Source organism: Megalobrama amblycephala, linkage group LG1 (genome assembly GCF_018812025.1).
Source record: "Megalobrama amblycephala isolate DHTTF-2021 linkage group LG1, ASM1881202v1, whole genome shotgun sequence".
Classification (NCBI taxonomy): domain Eukaryota; kingdom Metazoa; phylum Chordata; class Actinopteri; order Cypriniformes; family Xenocyprididae; genus Megalobrama; species Megalobrama amblycephala.
The window spans coordinates 30,641,922-30,661,667 of NC_063044.1; the positions used below are offsets into that span (position 1 = coordinate 30,641,922).

Genomic DNA, 19,746 nt, shown 5'->3' on the forward strand with positions numbered 1-19,746 from the left:
CAGATATTTACACATTCATCTGTATCTCTGCAAAGGTATTTCCAACTTATTTTATTTTAGTTTATTTTCACATGTTTACCAGGTAGTTGTTGTTGAGGAAACTGGCCGCGCGTCCCATCGCCTCGTAGCACAGTGAGGAAGAGGAGGGTGACGAGGCTGCTGATGAAGGAACGGGCTCCACAGAGCTGTCCGACACTATACTGCTGGGCCGCTACACACACACACACACACACACACATCACCATCTGCAGGAAAACTGTGGTAAGAGCTGAAGATCGCCACAATCATTCCTTAATGCTTCCTGTTCTAGATTGCATTATTCAAAACGATGACTCATACTTCATATCACCTGCTCTTCTGGTGTTTATTGACTCTTTATGTTGAATCGCGTGCTGTATTCCTCATTTGTAAGTCACTTTGGATAAAAGTGAATAAATGTAAATGTTTCTACCTCAGTCTGTGCTTTAGTGCAGGGCACAGGCAGACACGCCCCCTTCACTCTTGGCTCCGCCTCCAGGTCAGCGTGGGCGTCACAGACTACAGGCTGATCTTGCCAGAAATACTCCTGCGGCACGTCCTGCAGCTGAGGAGGCTCTTCCCAAACACCTGCAACACCATACATTTGCAATATATTCACAGAGAAAACAGCTATTTTAAATGATAACTTCAAAGTAAAGTTCATTGGCACAAACTGTGATGTTGGCTTGGCAAAGCCGTATGAACGTCTGACAGTTTTACAAGCTTTAAATTTAGTGAAGTAGAGAGAAAGAAAGAAAAACATTGCTTAACATGTTTTATCACATTGCAAACATGATTTAACACTTTGCTAACATGAATTAGCATGTTGCTAGCATTTTAACACATTGTTAACATGAATTATCACGTTGATACCATGTTATATCACATTGCTAGCATAAATTAGCATTTTGCTAGCATGTTTTAACACAGCTAAAATGATTTAACGCTGTTAGCATGAATTATCATGTTATAACATATTGCTAACATAAAAAGCATGTTGATGGAATTTTTTTACCACATTGCTACCACGAATTAGCATGTTGTTATCATGTTTTATCACATTGCTAGTATGATTTAACATATTGCTAACATGAATTAGCATGTTGCTAGCATTTTAACACATTGTTAACATTAATTATCATGTTGATAGCATGTTTTATCACATTGCTAACATTAATTAGCATGTTTTGCTAGCACGTTTTAACACAGCTAAAATGATTTAACGCTGTTAGCATTAATTATCATGTCATAACATATTGCTAACATAAATAGCATGTTGCTGACGTGTTATCACATTGCTAGCATAAGTTAACATGTTACTAGCATGTTTTAGCACATTGGTAACATGATTTACTGCAGCTATCAAGAATTATCGTGTTATAACATATTTTGCTAACATGAATAGCATGTTGTTAGCATGTTTTAACATTGCTAGCATGAATCAACATGTTGCTAACATGTTTTATCACATTGCTAGCATGAATTAGCCTGTTGCTAACATTTTAACACATTATTAACATGAATTAGCATGTTGATAGCATGTTTTATCACATTGTTAACATTAATTAGCATGTTTTAGCACATTGCTAGATTAAACATGGCTAGCATGAATTTTCATGTAATACCATATTGTTAACATAAATTAGGATGCTGCTTGCAAGTTTAAACACATTGCTAGCAAGATTTAACATTGTTAGCATCAATTATCATGTTATAACATATTGTTAACATGAATAGCATGTTGTTAACATGTTTTATCACATTGCTAGCATAATTTAACATGATGCTAAGATGTTTACTATATTGTTAACATGTTTTATCACATTGCTTGCATGAATTACCATGTTGCTAACATGATTTAACATGTTGCTAGCATAAATTAACATGCTGCTATCATGTTTTACGTCATTGCTAGCATGAATTAGCATGTAGGATAGACATCTAGCTTTGCTAGCGATATACAGCTTAAATACTCTATAAGTCTTATTGCACAAAAGTTTTGACTGAATCAAAATGAAAGTTTATGGGACTTTCCGTAGTTTTGATCATATGTTTAACGAAAATCGCAAGTCAGATCAGTTAGAAAAGATATAGCACAGTCAGAAGAGTCTGAAGGTCTGAGCTGAGTTTGGTAGCTGTAGCTTGAAAGCTTTATGGGAGACACTGTTTAACATTTAGTCTCAAAAGAAGAAGAAGAAGAAGCTTAAATAGTTGATCAGTATGTTGTCAATTTTTTACTGTATTTTTGATCAAATAATGCAGCGAGGGTGAGTATGAGACACTCTCTAGTTTAATAAACGGAGGTCACCTGTCTCCTGAGGTGTGTCCACAGATGGACTCTCCTGAGACAGTGTCGTCCAGCTGGAATCTTCCTCCTCCTCGTCCTCCACCTGTTTTTCGGGTCGCACCAGGCGTTCGGGCGACTCCTCGGCCTCGTCTCGTCTCAGATCCAGACGTAGCTTTGCCGGACTCATTTTGGCCTTTCTGCCCGGAGAAGCGTCGGTTTCTGCCGTCCCGTCTCTGACGCGGCTCACGCGCTCGTTGTTCGGCCGAAGCACGTGTTCGTAAACATCCGGCCGCTCTGGACTCTCCTCCTCCTCCTCCTCCTCCTCGCTGGCCAGCAGGAGCAGGTGGTTCTGGGGGAGGGTGAGATGCGCCTCCACATGGTTCTCTTTGGCCCACGTTTGCGCCTCCAGCTTAGGCAGGAGGTGTTTCTCCTCGGCCTGCGTGTCTTTGTTGGGGCTGCTGGACGCCTCCTCCTCTCGATGGTATTCTAGAAAGCTCTTGGTCCTCCTTCTGATTGTAGGGTTCTTCTGGTTGTCCTTCCCCTCCAGCCAATCCCAGCTGCTCCTGCTCAGGAGGTTCTTGTCGTTCTTGTTGAGGTCCAGCTGCTCCTCTTTCAGCTGCAGGTTGGTGCCGTTTTTGGCCAGTTTGGGATTGGAGGTGGAAAAGGAAAGCGAGGAGCAGTAGAGAGATGAAGAAGAGGCAGATTTGGTGGGGGCGGGTTTACTGTGCACAGGGGCGTGGCTTTGGCTCAAAGGGGCGGGGTTTTGGCTCAAACCCATTGCGTTCTGAATATTCGTCAGCGCATATTTTTGACGACTCTTTGAAGAGCCTTGCGTTTCCTTGGAATCCGTGACCACGCCTTCTTTTATGGTGTCGCAGCTCAGCTGCTGGTTGTGGGAGGAACGTAAATTAAGGGAGGTGGGCGGAGTCAACAACGGGCTGCTGTGATTGGTCGATTCTATAGTTGATGCGCTACGCCTGAGGGGAGGTTTCTGCAGTGACATCATTGCAAGTGATAAATCAGCTGTGAACAGAGAAAACGTTAGTTAATTCGCTTCATTAATTCCTGAAGCAGAATAAGAAAGACATTGCTAGCATAAATTAACATTTTAACACATTGCTAGCATGAATTAGAATGTTTTGCTAACATGTTTTAACAGGTTGCTGGCATGAATTAACATGTTGCTAACATGTTCTAACATGTTATCATGAATTAGCATTTTGCTAGCACATTTATCACATTGCTAACGTGAATTACCATGTTGTTAACATGTTTTAACATTTTGTTAGCATTAATTAGCATGTTTTAACACACATTGCTTACACAAATAGCATGTTACTTGATAACGTTTTAACACATTGGTAACGATTTAACACTTTGCTAGCATGAATTAGCATGTTTCTAGCATGTTTTATCACATTGCTAGCATTAATTAGCATGTTGCTAACATGTTTTAACACATTGCTAACAAGATTTAGCACAGTTATCATGAATTATCATGTTTTTACATTGTTAACATGAATAGCATGTTTGCTCAAATGTTTTACCACATTCCTAGCATGTTTTATCACACTGCTAGCATGTTTTAGTATGTTTTAAGATGGTGCTAACATTTTACCACATTGCTAACATGAATTAGCATGTTTCTAACATGTTTTATCACATTGCTAACATAAATTAACATGTTGCTAGCATGTTTTAACACATTGCTAGCAAGATTTAGCACTGTTAGCATGAATGATCATGTTTTAACATATTGTTAACATGAACAGCATTTTGCTAGCATGTTTGATCACACAGTTAGCATTATGTAGCATTTTGCTATCATGTTTTAACACATTGCTAGCAAGATTTAACACTGTTAACATGATTTATCATGTTTTAGCATATTGTTAACACGAATAGCATGTCGTTAGCATGTTTTACCACACTGCTAGCATGTTTTAGCATTTTTTATGATGGTGCTAACATGAATTAGCATGTTGTTAGCATTTTTTACCACACTGCTAGCATGTTTTAGCTGAGCGATTGCTGTACATTTCCTCAGTTTCTATGTTTCATGTTTCATTGTGTGTTTGTGACTCTTAGACCCGATCACCTTTACATGAACTGCACAGTCAGCACAGCGTCTCAAGTTAAACGCCAACAAACACACACATATACACACAAACACACACATATACACACAAACACAGGTTCTGATGGACTGGCGTGGAAAATGTGTTTGCTGCAGATTTTTACAGGAGATCAGTGTGATTATACAGCAATATTCAGCACAACAGCCCGCACACAACACACACACAATGCGTGTCAGTCTCCACATGCGTGACTGTTTTCGGTGCATCAGCCAAAAGCTGTTGTTTTGACTGATCACATCAGTGATACAGCATTCAGAATGTTATTTTTTGTTATTGTCTGAATTAATAACTCATATATACTTAAAAATAAAGTTATTCAAGAAGACAACAGGATATTAAATTGACAAGGATTAAATTATTTCACTTTTACACATCTCGCAGAGACAGCTCTGTAAAATACCAATAGTTTATGTTTGTATGTGCAATAAAATCTAAAATAAAATATAACAGCAAAAATACAAACCTCAATAACTGTGGAGTATTGCATGATGTAGCCAAATACTCTTGGTAAAAAATTACTAAAAACACTTTAATTATAATCATATACGTGATAAAAATTGAAATCGGATATAACAGCAAAAAGTGCAAGACTCAGTAACTTTTAATATATTATGCAATACTGTACTACACTAGTAAAGTCTCTATATACTGTAACATATACCGATATAACAGCAAACAAGCAAAAAAAAAAAACCTCAATAACTCCAGTAAAAGGCACTAGTAAAATAATTTATGCTAACTCTTATTATATTCCTATGTGCAATAAAATTTTAAATCGGATATTACAGCAAAAATGCAAGACTCTACTAGTATAATGCAGCATTGAATTTTATTGCATGTAGGATTATAATCATATATGCAATAAAATTGGAAACAGTAAAAATGTTTTAAAAAAAACTACTAGTACAGTCTAGTATTGCATAATATATAAAAATACTCTTGGAATATAATTTACAAACACTTTAATTATAATCATATATGCAATACAATTTAAAATAGGATATTGTATCAAAAATGCATGACTTTCCAAAACTTTTGCACAGTATAGCAATGATGCATATTCTAACTCTGGTTATAATCTTATATGCAATAAAAATTGAAATTGGATATTACAGCAATCATAACTCAATAACTTCACTACAGTATAGTATGGTACAGTATTGCATTAAATAGTAAGAGCCACTAGTAACTGCTAATTCTGATTATGCAATAAAATCCTCGATGCAATAAAATGTAATAGAACATAACAGCACAAATGCAAGATAATACAGTGTTGCATATAGGATTATATTCATCATATATGCCATAGAATTAGAAATGCAACGAAATGTCATACAATACAAGACCGCTTGAAAATAAAAGTGAATATTTTATAAGTTTGACTAAAATCCAGCCATGACATCATCATGTAGTGCATGCACAGAAGTTGCTGTTTGTCAGGCGATCATGATCGGTTCGGTTCGGCCCAAAACATTCGGTGCAATTAATGACGCACATCTGAACTTACACAAACACACAGTCTGCAACAAATGCTCCATGCATCTCATACACGATTATTATATATATATATACACACACACACACACACACACACACACACACATATTCCTACATGACATATGATGGTGAGAAGTGTCAAGTCACGCTCTCAGAACGCGCATCCTGTGCATGACAAACTCAAATCAATCCTCAATTCTATAAAGTTACTGCAGCGAAGATGCATTATTTCATCAATCGGTATAATCAAGATTCAGCGCGCGCGTTTGTGTGTGAACATGACGTCATCTGTTCAGAGACAGTCACTTACCAGCACCAGCAGCGCGCGACTGTTTCAGCTGCTCTCTCGCCTGAAGATGCTGATGCGGAGCCGCGAGGTGACGCCCGCTTTTAAAGCCCAGACGCCCGCAATCCGAGACCTCTCCGCACCGCGTACACTGTGTGCTCCTGTCTGCGCATGCGCTCCGCGTACGCGTGCACCGGCCAATCGGAGCGCTGAGCGCAAGCTGCTGTATGAATATTAATCAGGTCGTGCTGACATAACTTTCCTAGAGAGTGACTTAATATTCATAGTAGTGTGTAAAATGAATTATATTTTGAAAACATTTTTAATGAAAATTCTCATCTGAAGTTAAACACTAAAACAACAACCCTCACAAATGCATTTAATATAAATATTATATTATTAATAATATTAAACAGCTATGGTTACTACAGTAAAACTGTGGTTTACCTGATGTTAGCCACCAGTGTCATCAAAAAATCTATTAAAGAACAAATTAAATCGAGATTCTTAACACTTGTTACATAAATGTATAACTATATTACTTCAAAATGGTACATTTTTGTTGATGCATATCAGTCAAACACAAACACACGGTAAAAAAGAAGTCTTTATTTCTATTCAGAGTTAAAGAAGGTGCTTTAGGATGAAGTTATTTTCAGTAAACCTCAAAGTGCTACATCAGATTCTGATATTTGGGACTCGTAACAAATTACTGTTGGCTTGTTCGGGTTTAGTATTTGTGTACTGTCCAATTAAGGCACATCTGTTAATTAAACCTTTGGCACGTGAAATTCAGGTGCTAATGGTGTTATTCTCTTGATAATTAGTAATTCTGCTTCTGAATGAATATGTGATCTTACTGCTTTAGTATAATCATGTAAACAATGTGTTCAACTCTTCTGAAAAATACAGAAAACAAGAATGAATGAAAGCATCATGTGACCTTCACAAGACAGTCTGAGAGCAGATTATACACAAATATAGAGAAAAGCTTATTCTTTCACATCACGTTCTATATGCTCAGTAAAAACACAGTCACAATTTCACTGTATTCTGTGGAAGCTTGTTTCTGGAACGGAATAAAAACATAGAAAAGAATTGAGTGTTTGCATCTCACAATTCTGATTATTTTCCTCAAAATTCTGTTTATATCTCGTAATTTAACTCACAATTCTATTTTCCTCAAAATTCTGAATTTATCTCATAATTTATATCTTACAATTTATAAATCGCAATTCTTACTATTTTCCTCAAAATTCTAAGTTTATATCTCATAATTTATTTCTTGAAACTCTATTTTCTTAAAATTTCTGAGTTTATATCTCAATTATCTTGCAATTTATATTTCGCAATTCTGTTTTCCTCAAAATTCTGAATTTATCTCGTAATTTATATCTTACAATTTATATCTCACAATTCTTACTATTCTCCTCAAAATTCTAAGTTTATATCTCGCAATTCTATTTTCCTCAAAATTCTGAATTTATATCTCGCAATTCTATTCTCCTCAAAATTCTGAATTTATATCTCGCAATTCTATTCTCCTCAAAATTCTAAGTTTATATCTCACAATTCTATTTTCCTCAGAATTCTGAATTTATATCTTGCAATTCTATTCTCCTCAAAATTCTAAGTTTATATCTCGCAATTCTATTCTCCTCAAAATTCTGAATTTATATCTCGCAATTCTATTCTCCTCAAAATTCTAAGTTTATATCTCGCAATTCTATTCTCAAAATTCTGAATTTATATCTCGCAATTCTATTTTCTTCAAAATTCTGAATTTATATCTCGCAATTCTATTCTCCTCAAAATTCTAAGTTTATCTCTCGCAATTCTATTTTCCTCAAAATTCTGAATTTATATCTCGCAATTCTATTCTCCTCAAAATTCTGAGTTTATATCTCGCAATTCTTTTCTCCTCAAAATTCTGAATTTATATCTCACAATTCTATTCTCCTCAAAATTCTAAGTTTATATCTCGCAATTCTATTCTCCTCAAAATTCTGAATTTATATCTCGCAATTCTATTCTCCTCAAAATTCTAAGTTTATATCTCGCAATTCTATTCTCAAAATTCTGAATTTATATCTCGCAATTCTATTTTCTTCAAAATTCTGAATTTATATCTCGCAATTCTATTCTCCTCAAAATTCTAAGTTTATCTCTCGCAATTCTATTTTCCTCAAAATTCTGAATTTATATCTCGCAATTCTATTCTCCTCAAAATTCTGAGTTTATATCTCGCAATTCTTTTCTCCTCAAAATTCTGAATTTATATCTCACAATTCTATTCTCCTCAAAATTCTAAGTTTATATCTCGCAATTCTATTCTCCTCAAAATTCTGAATTTATATCTTGCAATTTATATCTCCCAATTCTGACTACTTTCCTCAAGAGTTTACATCTCAAAATTAAAAATTGTGAGATAAAAAAAGTCACAATTACCTTTTTTATATATTTTTTCCATGGCAGAAACAAGCTTCTACAGTTTTCACAGAAACTCTTCCTAACCAAACACACAAATATATACAAAACCAAACACATTATAAAGAGATTCCCACTGCCCAAAACAATTTTAAAGTGGCAGAAACAAAAGCTATCACATCTCATAGGTAAACTATAATATCATAATCCGAGAGAACATTCATGTGTCAGATCGGAGCCTCGCTCAGGTAGTTTCCATCGTGTGTGTTTCTAACAGCTACATGCTTGTGCGTATGCTTTATTTTGTATTTGTCAACTCATTTTGACCAGCGGACCAATAAAAAAAAAAAAAGAGTAACTGAAGAGAGATGAATTCGTAATTAAGCATCTGTGGCGTTATCGCACCCCTAGCGTCCAAACCTTGCGGCTGCTGTCAGCACTAAACATCTGAAGCGTGATGGACGGCAGCGCACTCAGACTTCCTGTACTCCAGGAATGAGGAAGCGGCTGTGATTGACAGTCAGATCGCTGCTGTGGGCGGGGCTTCTCATCTCTGGTCTCTTGAGGAGCGATGGAGTTCAGATTCAGCTGACCAATCACAGAGAAGCAAGGAGCAGATCGGATCGAGCGCAGGACTAGAGAGAGAGAGAGAGAGGAATGTGTCACTTTATATTTATTGTTACACAACACCACATCAATTAGGTGTCAGCGCCACCTATGGGTCAAAAGAAATAAGCAATTATGTCACATTACAAGTGCTTGTATTTAAGGGCTTTCAACCATTGAGTTAAAATAGTCTCCAAATGTATTTTTTGCAGTTGGTCTGATGCTCGCAGCTATTTTTATTATGTGTTTTTATCTCTGTAAGTGTGTCTCACCCTCTCTGCTGTGTTTGTCTCTCAGGACGTCTTTGGCCTGCTGGTTTCCTCTGGCTGCTGCCTGTTGATACAGTGTGATGGCGGTTTGGACACACGGAGACACGCCGAAACCCTTCTCATAACACTGAGCCAGACACACCAGAGCACCGCTGTCCTTCACACACACACACGATAAACACGATTAACCTCTGCGTTCATCAAAAGCACATCATTAATATAGATTATATATTACCCCTCGCTCAGCCGCCATCCTGAAATAATGAACGGACTGTTTCTCGTCACACTCTGAACCCTGAGACAACACGACACCCAGATACACCTGAGCCTGGAGACAGAGACACACACACACAGACTGTGTTTATGGGATGGGAGATTATTTATCTGTTGCTGTATGGGTGCTAAAACGTTATGTGTCCACCAAACACCTATGAAAATCAATATTGCATCACGGGCCCCTCGATGATATACCAGGAGGGCTAGGCTGAGACATGTGATAAAATGTTTTTTTGCTATTTTTCATACCTCTCTCAGTCTTACATAGATCTCTTTGAGGGCCTATGCCTGTGAAGGCCTCGTGCAGCAGTTACTTTTCCAGGGGCTGATAGGCTCAGGAAGCATTTAGACCTGTGAAACTTGGGGGCCTGATTCGAGGGCCCTTGACGGTTGACTGTGCCAAATTTCGAGGCCCTGTGACCTTCTGACCCCTGTATTTTTAACGTCCTGCTTGCAATAGACATTCAATGGACATTTTGCAGGAGTTCATGGACGAGCATCTCTTTTTGCGTCAACCATGTTTAAAACAAGGTCAAAGGAACACGGAACTCTGAATACTGTCCCAGGGGCCCCGTGGTGTGACATAAATTTCAATTTTAGGACATCTGGACCTGTCCGAGCGCTGTCCTCTGAACACCTATGAAAATCAATAGGATAAGGTGCATGTGTCAGTGGCCCACGTTTAGCCCCTGGAGGTCCCAAGGGCCCCAAACTTCACAGAAAGTTTCATCATGGGGCCCTTAATGATATATATAGAGAGCGCTAGGCTGAGAGATGCGATAAAATATTTTTTGTTATTTTTCATACATCTCTCTGTCTTATATAGATCTCTATGGGGGCCTGTGCCTGTAAAGGCCTTGTGCCACAGTTACTTTTCCAGGGGCCAATAGGCTCAGGAAACACCTAGAGCCATGAAACTTGGGGGCCCAATTTTGGGGACCTTGATGGATGACTGTGCCAAATGTCGAGGCCCTGTGACTTTTGACCCCTGTATTTCAGATGTCCGGCTTGCAACTTATTCAATGGACATTTCACAGGCAGTTCATGGACAAGCGTCTCTTTTGGGCCAATCATGTATTAAACAAGGTCAAAGGGACACAGAATTCTGGACACTGTCCCAGGAGCCCCGTGATTTGAAATAAATGTCAATGGGATATTCGGTCCTGTCTCAAAGTTGCACGTGTTCGGCCCCAAACTTTACGTGCCGGTAGTCTAGAGGCCCCCGGACATCATATTGAGAGGATCAGTCTCTAGAACGAAGGGTAAATTTTCTAGAGTTGTTTTGACATCTTGCTCTCACAGCCTGAGAGACCCTATTGAATGGTCAAAATGAACCAATGTGAGGATAAAGCTTTTCTAAAACATACTTTAGAAGGATCTAGAACCATTCTGAGATAATGTAGATAAGGGACATTAAGCAATGTAAGTATCAGCTGTACCTCTGTGAGTCCGGCGTCTGCCGCCGCGTACAGGAAGTTCAGTGCCGCTGCTGCGTCGGTCTCTGAGCTCTGCTGCCCTCTGCTGCTCAGGAGGAGTTTAGCACAGCGATACTGAGCCTGATGGTGGCCAGCGACTGCGGCGCGTCTGTAGTAATGCACCGCCTGAGAGACGACAGTCAAATGCGTTTAAACACGGAAGATTATCTAAAACATGATACAAGCGCACGTTCGTTTACCTTGCTGTGGTCTCGCCGTACTCCACGTCCTCTCTCGTAACAAACTCCCACGTTAAACTGAGCTTTGCTGTAGTCGTGTTGAGCCGAAGCCAGAAAACACGAGAACGCCGTCTCGTAATCACCCTCTTTAGCGCTCTCCAGACCTGAAACACGATACGATGTTCAGATGTTCAGATCATCCACTGACGCTCTGTGTGTGTGTGAGGTCATCAGCATTACCAATGATGTTGAGGATTACGGGAACGCTGCTGTCCGTCACGTGTCTCAAATTCTGCGCTGCTTCATCGGGTGTGAGACGCTCCTGCAGGAAACACACGTGATGATGAAGGGTTTAACTAAAGCAAATCGTGTTTATTGTGTTTTTAGGTTTAAAACGTTACCTGTGGTTTCGCTTGTTCAGGAAAAAGAGTTTCTTCTGTAAGAAAATCAAGAATTAAGAGTCAACTTCCAGTCCACTTCACATCTTTATTACAGGGTTCATACAGATACTGTAAAATGAAATTCCAGGACTGTTGTTCAAATTCTAAACAAGGTAAATGGATAAAATAAAAATATTCTAATAAAACTAAATCTTCAATATTCAAAATACAACTCACAACTAATAATATATATATTAAATATAAAGTTTATTATGGCTATTATTGTTTAATAAATTGTAATCTTGGTGTACTTAGTATTGGGAAACTGATGGGAGTTTATCAACAACTTCAGGGTTTCATAGTTACGCCAGTAGGTGGCGGTAAGGGACTGACTTTAAGAGTGAATTGGTAGCGCATTCATTAAAAAAAAATGCTGATTCATTTGAAGCAAGGTCGTAAACAAGGAAATTATTTTAACTTTAAACAACACTGGAATTCTCCTTAACCACTGAAAGGATACTATGACAAAGATATCGCTTTCTCATTCAAACTGTTGTTTTTCCCCATGAATATATGATTAACCTGAAGAATGAAAGCTGTATCATATACTTGGTAATATATGAGCAATATCACACTCATAGCCATGTGAAATGGCTCGATATCTAGATCTGACGGGCTGCAGCTTTAATTTAGCATGAAGATTTTATTTGTGTGTTTTCAAAAAAATTAAACACTAATTTCATATATATTGTCTTTCAATAATTCAAGCACTTTTCAAGTACATCTTCATAAATATGTTTGTTTTCAAAGGTTTTTCAGGACTTAAAGGTGCAATATGTAATAATTTTGTCCACTAGAGGTCGCTAGAGGCCTATTCAAAACAAAAGCGTAGCTTGATGACGCCAAATTTGAGTGTGGAATCTTGGGACATGTGGTCTTCACATCACAGCTGGTGGAAAAAAATCCACCGGCTGTAAAACATATGGTAAAACATACTGTAAAACGTATTGTATGATGGAGAAAATGCTGTATTACTGTTACTAAAAATAAAGCTGCATCTGATTATGCTATGTTAGCTACTTCACAAAATAGTGTTTTTCTCTGAGGCATGGTAAAGCATGAGACTCGCAAAAAATCAAGAAAATTAGATTTAAACAATAAGACTAAACGTGTTGAGCTATATAACAACAATTCATTTTCTGTCTATAAATATATCAAAACAGTTGTTCACTTGTCTATTAAAACATGTAAATATTAAAGCATCTTTGGTGTTTCCATGGTTTCTACAAAATAAATCCGGAAACCGAGGGTAACGCGGGTATGACGCCATTGACAGGCGACTCCTCACACGTCCCGCAGCCTTGATTAAAATTGCAATTTTCTCACGATTTACAAATAGTTGGAAACATTTGGGATGTTGTAAGTACTCAAGTGAACAAAATATATAACACTGGCCTAGTGGTTTTTGGATATTTTACTGCAAAATTCTTACATAATGCACCTTTAAGTCAAATTCAAGCACCCTGTACGAACCCTGTTATTATATGAATGTGTAATTGTGCTGGTTCTGACCGGAGTGGGACGGGCCGCTCACTGTCTCCTCCTGCTGGTGAGCAGAGGTGTGTGCCACCTGCGGGTCAGAGGTCGAATCTCCATCACTGCTGTTGCCACTATTATTATGACTACTGCTGCTGCTGCTGTCATTCTGCTCTGGAGTCTGCAGCGCCCCCCGCAGGCACCTCACAGTCACGCCGCCGGACAAAACATTCTCCCTGGACACTAAGATAGATGTTTGTGTAAATACCAAGATATTTTTATTCTTTTAAATTATGTATATGTGTGTGAAAATGTATGTATGTACATATAGTGTTACTAATGTCAATGTTTTAGTGGCCGATATGTGACAGCAGGACTCACAGATGTCAATCAGGACCTTGTAGGAGCATTTTCCTACGAGTCCGACGTCTCTGATCCGGGCCGGTCCAGGGTTCTGATCCGCATGAGAGGAGAACCGAGAGTGAATCCTGCGACAGAGCTGCATGAAGAGAACGGCAGCGGCGCCCTGCAGAAACACACAGACTTAGTAATTAATAAAACAAATAGAGATGGCAGAAGTGCTCCAGTCTTCTGATTGGTCAATCCATAAGTGACGCACCCAGCCCACGGCGTCCAGAGCGGTGTATCTCGGCAGTCCAGAGTAGCAGAACTGAGATGTTCGTTTCTTTTTCTGATCATCTTGACCCCTCTGAGAACTGACAGACAGAACGTGAATTGATTTGTTATCAGGTTCATGTATGACATCACAGATCACGCATGTCCTCCAGTACCTGCTGCTGTCAGACGCGTGTCGTCCGCCGGTCAGGATGGAGGAGTTGATGACCTCATCCTCCACGTGATGACCCTGCGAGAGCCGCAGCTGAGTGTTTCCATGACAACGGCTCAACACTGCGGGTCGAGAGCAAAACGGCGTATGAGTTTCAGAGATTTGGGTTTATGAACTGACAAATGCAACATCTGCTGGGAAAATGCACAGATTTTGTGCACAAGTGTTCATTTATGAGACTTCAGATGCAGTTTTTCTTTCACACTCATGAATGCGATGAATGCATGTGTGTACAGAAGGACTCTCTGCATTTTTTACAGTGTTACGAAAGACTTTGCATGTATTTACTTGCTTGTGTGTGTGTGTGTGTGTGTGTGTGTTAATGTGAACCACATCTTCCTCATGAATCAATAAAGAAAAGCTGTCAAGTCTATAAATGTGAGAAACTCTACATATGAAGCCAATTTGATCACATTTGATGATAATATATTTGGCATTTATTCTGTTCACAAGTCTGTTAAAGTGAAACTATCCTCAGACTTATTAAAATATGTGTTTTATTAAGATACACAACTAAAATCATGTTCATATCATAAAACTGACACAACTGCTGAAAGACCGCTTACAATATAACATTATATCAGTATATTAATGTATCATATCAGTGTATCAGCAGTGTGTCGCTTCCGCTGTAACAGTGTATCAGATCAGCGCAGATGTAACAGTGTATGAATGTTTCAGAGCTGATGAATGTTTAATAATCACTCACCTCTGCCCACTAAACTCTGAATCCTCCACATGGCGGCTGTTTTCTGTGTTTATGAGGGTTAATAAACTCACGCCATGATTCTCTCTGACAGTCACGAGTTACAGGAACTCAGGGAAGGACGAACGGCGGAAATGACGCAACCATCCTAAACAAAATGAGCATGAAGTTTAATGTACTGCCGCCAGAGGCCGCCAGACACACACAACCCTACGTCTACAGTAATGAATGATCTTTTATTTCACCATAATATAAATATTGCAGCGCACATGATATACAAAATCATTAACAATCAACAAGGTATACATGCATTAAGTCAAAATTCACTCACTCATCAATCAGAACAATCAGGGTGTCAATAAATGTCATGTTTACCGACATTGATCTCAAAATTTTCTTGAAATTTAACGAGCTCATTCTGAAAAATTGATTTCGTTTTTTTTTCAGTTTTTATTTTTTATTTTTTTGAAAAAAATTCTCAAAGTATAATGGGTTAATTCTCAACAATTTATTTAGACTTTTTTCTCGAAGAACTGCAAGTTTCTTCTCGCAATTATAATGACTTTAATCTCAAGACGGGTTTTATTATTATTATTATTATTATTATTATTATTGCGTGTCCCTAATTCTCTTCCAGTTTTTCCAAAATTTTCTCTTCAAAAAAAAAAAAAAAATCAAACCAGCATGCATTACCAAAATTAGCCACCAGGTGCCACTAACTGGAAGCATATGCTTCTGTTTACAAGCTGTCAGATGTCTGTAGTACTTTCTGTTGATTCATAGTAAACAGTATAATAGGATACATTAACAAAAATGTTATTAAAATAAATTGTTCAATATTAACCAGTTAATATTGGCTAATGATGTTCGAATAGGTAGAAATCTGGTTTTGTTTGCCTTGAGTTGACATTACAATATCCTAGATAACTCAAATCAAAATAAAAAACAAAACATACCTTTAGCATCTCAGTTCTTGCTTACTAAAATGATCTCTAATATAAGTAGGCCTATCTTTCATCTAAATAGTTATTTCTGTCGAGTTTTTTTAATAACCATTCAAAATTACATTGTGTTTTGTATAGCAATATGCTTCTTTAATTAAAAAATTATATGTTTATGAGAAAAAAATGTTTCCGACAACACTCTGGGGCCCAGCGTACAAGAGGCCTGGAAATTCTGTCAGCAACCCTGCAAATGTTCGGCCTCATATATAAAATCTTGTGTAGAAATCGTCCTACACTTGATCTTATGTTAAAATCTCCAGTGTGGATATGTGTGATTCAGAGAGCTAATGTACGCACAAAAAATGTGTGTACGCCTCTCTTAAAGATGCAAAATCTATAAATCACAAATGATCTTGAAATTGTGTGCAGCTGAATGGTTTCAGATCTCCGCCTTATAAATGCTGCGTAATGTCATTAACATTTAAAAAAGATCACCAGTCAACAACACCTAATCTATTACTTGAGCGGCAAGAATTGCTTAGATTTCCAAATAGCCTTCCTTCATTTCTCTGACTCTGCCTCAAGGAAAAGTGTGTACGTCTGCTTAGACCCCGATGTGGTGCTAAGCACTTTTCCACGACAAAGACAAGGAAATATATATATATATATATATATATATATATATATATATATATATATATATATATATATATATATATATATATATATTAGCATAGGCAATGCACAATCTAAAATCAATCTGTGTGTATGCACATTTTATAAATTAATCCGAACATAAATTTACATTTTAAGGTACACACACCAAATTAGCACGTTTTTTTCTCCCACCCAAAAATAAGCAGTTAAAACATGGTATAATAAAAATGACATGGGGTATTTTAAGCTGAAACTTCACAGACACATTTTGGGGACACCAGAGACTTTTAATACACGTTGTGAAAAGGGGCATAATAGGTCTGCTTTAAAGTAGAATGCATTTGATTCTGTATTTGATAATCATTTAACTTTTTCCAAGTTTTACTATTTGCGGATGACATAATGGCACTCGTCCCATAGACCTAATGAAAATACCTGTTTGTTGTAACTTGTACCCCGTAAAAGTGGTTTAAATATCAATGTAGTTTACAGGAATGAAGAATTACCAGTGTGAATTATGGGAAATGTTTCACAAAATGAAAGTAATAACAGTTGCGTGACCTGTTAGAGAAATTAGTGATTTATTGCTGATCACATAGATTGACCATTAACATCAAAAACAAGACAATCCTGTGTGTTATTGTTGAGCGCTTTTGTTTTCACTTTTAAGCAAACTCTTACGACAATGATCCACTGTAAATCTTAATGATCCGTGTGTAATTTTGTTACCTCGCTGTACATGATAGAAAGCTTTCAGTATACTGCAGTTCAAAAATCACAAATATGTTTACATGATCACACACGTTTTCTGCTTATTGAGCATAAACGGTATAAAATGCATGTTATTATAAAGAAAATACTATTTTGAAGAACAGCAATTTAAGTGTTAGTGCTAATTACTGTATTTATAGTAAGTGTACCTAAAGGATAAAATCAATTTAAGAATTAGTGGAATTTAGTATACTTTTTATGTGCACTGAAGTACTACTAAAGTAGAAATATACTTTTAATTTGTGTATTTATAGTGTATAACTTTTACAATTTTATTTAACTAAAAAAATAAGAATACTACAAATGTACAAATGTAAACAAAAAATGATAATTTACTCATCTTTAAGCCATCCAAGATATAAACCCGTAAACCCGCATAAGATGGGCTACCTCAAAACATTTGAGGTAATCAATTACATCAGATTTTTGGAGTTATGATGTTCCCAATTTTAAGTAAGCAGAACTATCAAGTTTTGAGTTTGTAGAATGCATCTTAATTCCTCCTAACTTGAATTACTGAGTTAGCTAACTCATACATTTTGATAGCAATTAACATAAAATATTTTTGTTAATTAACTTTTTTTTTTTTTTTTTGAGTTCTTGCAAATCAAATTATTTACTTCACTGTAAACCCTAAGAAAATACAAACAAATGCCAACTTGCTAATTTGCTAACATGTTAACAATATCATGGTATAGCACTTACTGAATGAGTACAGCAACTTAAAACATGTGACTTACCTGCTCTCAAACCTGATGGAAAATCTCCAAAAACCCACATTAACAGAAACTCTTCTAAATTAGCATAACAAAACATTAATAACTTCTAAATCTCCCCTACCATTAATCTTGCACAAAAAACATTATATAACACTTAATTTTAGCATTTACTCTCTCTTTCGAGTGCCATGGGTAAAGCATGCTGGGAAATATAAATCCCAACTAGGGTTGCAAAATTCCGGGAATTTTCAAAGCTGGAAACTTTCCATGGGAATTAACGGGAATAAATGGGAATTAACGGGAATATATGGGAATTAACGGGAATTAATGGGAATAAACAGAGAATTTGCAAAATTACAGGTTAGCCTATAACAGGGTACTTAAATGTAGTTGAAAAGAACATCTTGCTGCATAGTTTTGGTTAAACAACCATATTTAATGCAATTTTAGTTCAATTTTTACCCTGCACATTCCTCAATCACAGTCACATGACTTATTGCAGGGCTATTGAGGCCACGCCCCCTGCATGCTCTGTGCATTCCCCCAGTCCATAACATGCACATTTGATCAGAAATACAGAAAAAAAAAACAGTAATATTGTGAAACATCAATACAATTTAAAATAATGGTTTTCTATTTTGATATACATAAAAATATAATTTATTCCTGTGATAAAGCTGATTTCAGCATCATTACTCCAGTCTTCAGTGTCACATGATCCTTCAGTTATCAATGTTTGAAACAGTTGTGCTGCTTAATATTTTTTGTGATACTTTTTCAGGATTCTATAAAAATTTAAAGAACAGAATTTTTTAATAGAAATCTTTTGTTACAATATACACTACCATTCAAAATTTGGGGGGTCAGTTGATTACTTTTATTCAAGGATGTGTCAGATTGATAAACAAAAAGTGATATTAAAGTGATGTTGTTAGAAAAGATTTTGAATAAATTCTGTCTTCTTAACTTTTTGTTAATCAGTGAATCCTGAAAATAGTATTACAGGTTCCAAAAAATATTCAGCAGCACAACTGTTTCCAACAATGTTAAAAACTGAGTATCAGATCAGAATATTAGAATGATTTCTGAAGAATCATGTGACACTGAAATAAATAACACATAACAATTGCTGCAATAAAAATATATTTATTTTACATATTTACTAAATTAGAATTAATTGAATGCAAAAAATAAATAACTGTTATTTCATGTTATGACCAAACAAAATTAAACATTTTTTTATTTGTTTTTATATGATACTTTTTATATAAATATTATAAATTTAAATACATTTCCCAAAATTTCCAATAAATTCCCATAAATTCCCATAAATTCCTGTAAAGTTTCCAAATTGGAATATTTCCAAAATTCCCCAGCTTAAGTTTCCGTGGAAAGTTTCCGGAAATTTACCGGAAACTTTCCGCCCCTTTGCAACCCTAATCCCAACCCAGTTTTAGTTAAACTTAAGTTAGTCTAAATGTGTTCATACAACTCAAAACAATGAAACAGTTCAGTATACTTGAAATATGTCAGTTCTGTGAACTCAAAAGAAAAAGAACTTTCATTTACAGCCTTGGAAAGTTATTTTGTTTTTTTATTGCATTATGTTGCTTCTAACAACACAAGAATAATTTACTTTGTACTTCAGAAATTTGTAACAAATGTTAAAAAGAAGTGCTTTACAAACAGAAGAGGAGGTGCAATCAAAAAAAAATCTAAATGCATATG

At 36.6% G+C, this 19,746-nt stretch overlaps 2 protein-coding genes across 4 annotated transcripts in view; both read right to left on the reverse strand.

Moving 5' to 3' along the window:
• The window catches only part of LOC125267461 (amyloid beta precursor protein binding family B member 2), a 31,867-nt gene extending 24,408 nt beyond the window's left edge, over positions 1 to 7,459 (reverse strand). For 2 of the 3 annotated variants that reach the window (XM_048189148.1, XM_048189132.1), the window contains exons 1-4: positions 6,251 to 7,459; positions 2,327 to 3,328; positions 452 to 606; positions 80 to 211 (exon numbers count right to left, since the gene is read on the reverse strand). In XM_048189148.1, the coding sequence (XP_048045105.1) occupies positions 80 to 211; positions 452 to 606; positions 2,327 to 3,311 (1,272 nt within the window). In that variant the 5' untranslated portion in view covers positions 3,312 to 3,328; positions 6,251 to 7,459. Of the gene's footprint in view, positions 1 to 79; positions 212 to 451; positions 607 to 2,326; positions 3,329 to 4,906; positions 5,248 to 6,250 lie in introns of those variants that run through there. The other variant, XM_048189141.1, reaches the window with a different exon arrangement.
• Positions 7,460 to 8,580: 1,121 nt separating this feature from the next.
• dele1 (DAP3 binding cell death enhancer 1) lies at positions 8,581 to 15,082 on the reverse strand. Its single transcript, XM_048189191.1, has 12 exons — positions 14,931 to 15,082; positions 14,166 to 14,283; positions 13,994 to 14,090; positions 13,756 to 13,900; positions 13,411 to 13,617; positions 11,860 to 11,894; positions 11,699 to 11,780; positions 11,480 to 11,622; positions 11,244 to 11,405; positions 9,764 to 9,856; positions 9,532 to 9,685; positions 8,581 to 9,288 (listed from the first exon to the last, which is right to left on the reverse strand). Exons 1-12 carry the CDS (start codon positions 14,959 to 14,961, stop codon positions 9,050 to 9,052), a joined length of 1,506 nt encoding a protein of 501 aa, XP_048045148.1. The 5' UTR covers positions 14,962 to 15,082; the 3' UTR covers positions 8,581 to 9,049.
• Between the last annotated feature and the right edge of the window lie 4,664 nt (positions 15,083 to 19,746).

What these genes read in the sequence shown, in the direction of transcription:
- dele1 (XM_048189191.1), bottom strand. Translation starts at nt 14,961, where the DNA reads ATGTGGAGGATTCAGAGTTTAGTGGGCAGAG. An exon ending in CACGCGTCTGACAGCAGCAG is followed by an intron (nt 14,091 to 14,165) that starts GTACTGGAGGAC and finishes TCTGTCTGTCAG; the next exon opens with TTCTCAGAGGGGTCAAGATG. An exon ending in TACGGCGAGACCACAGCAAG is followed by an intron (nt 11,406 to 11,479) that starts GTAAACGAACGT and finishes GTCGTCTCTCAG; the next exon opens with GCGGTGCATTACTACAGACG.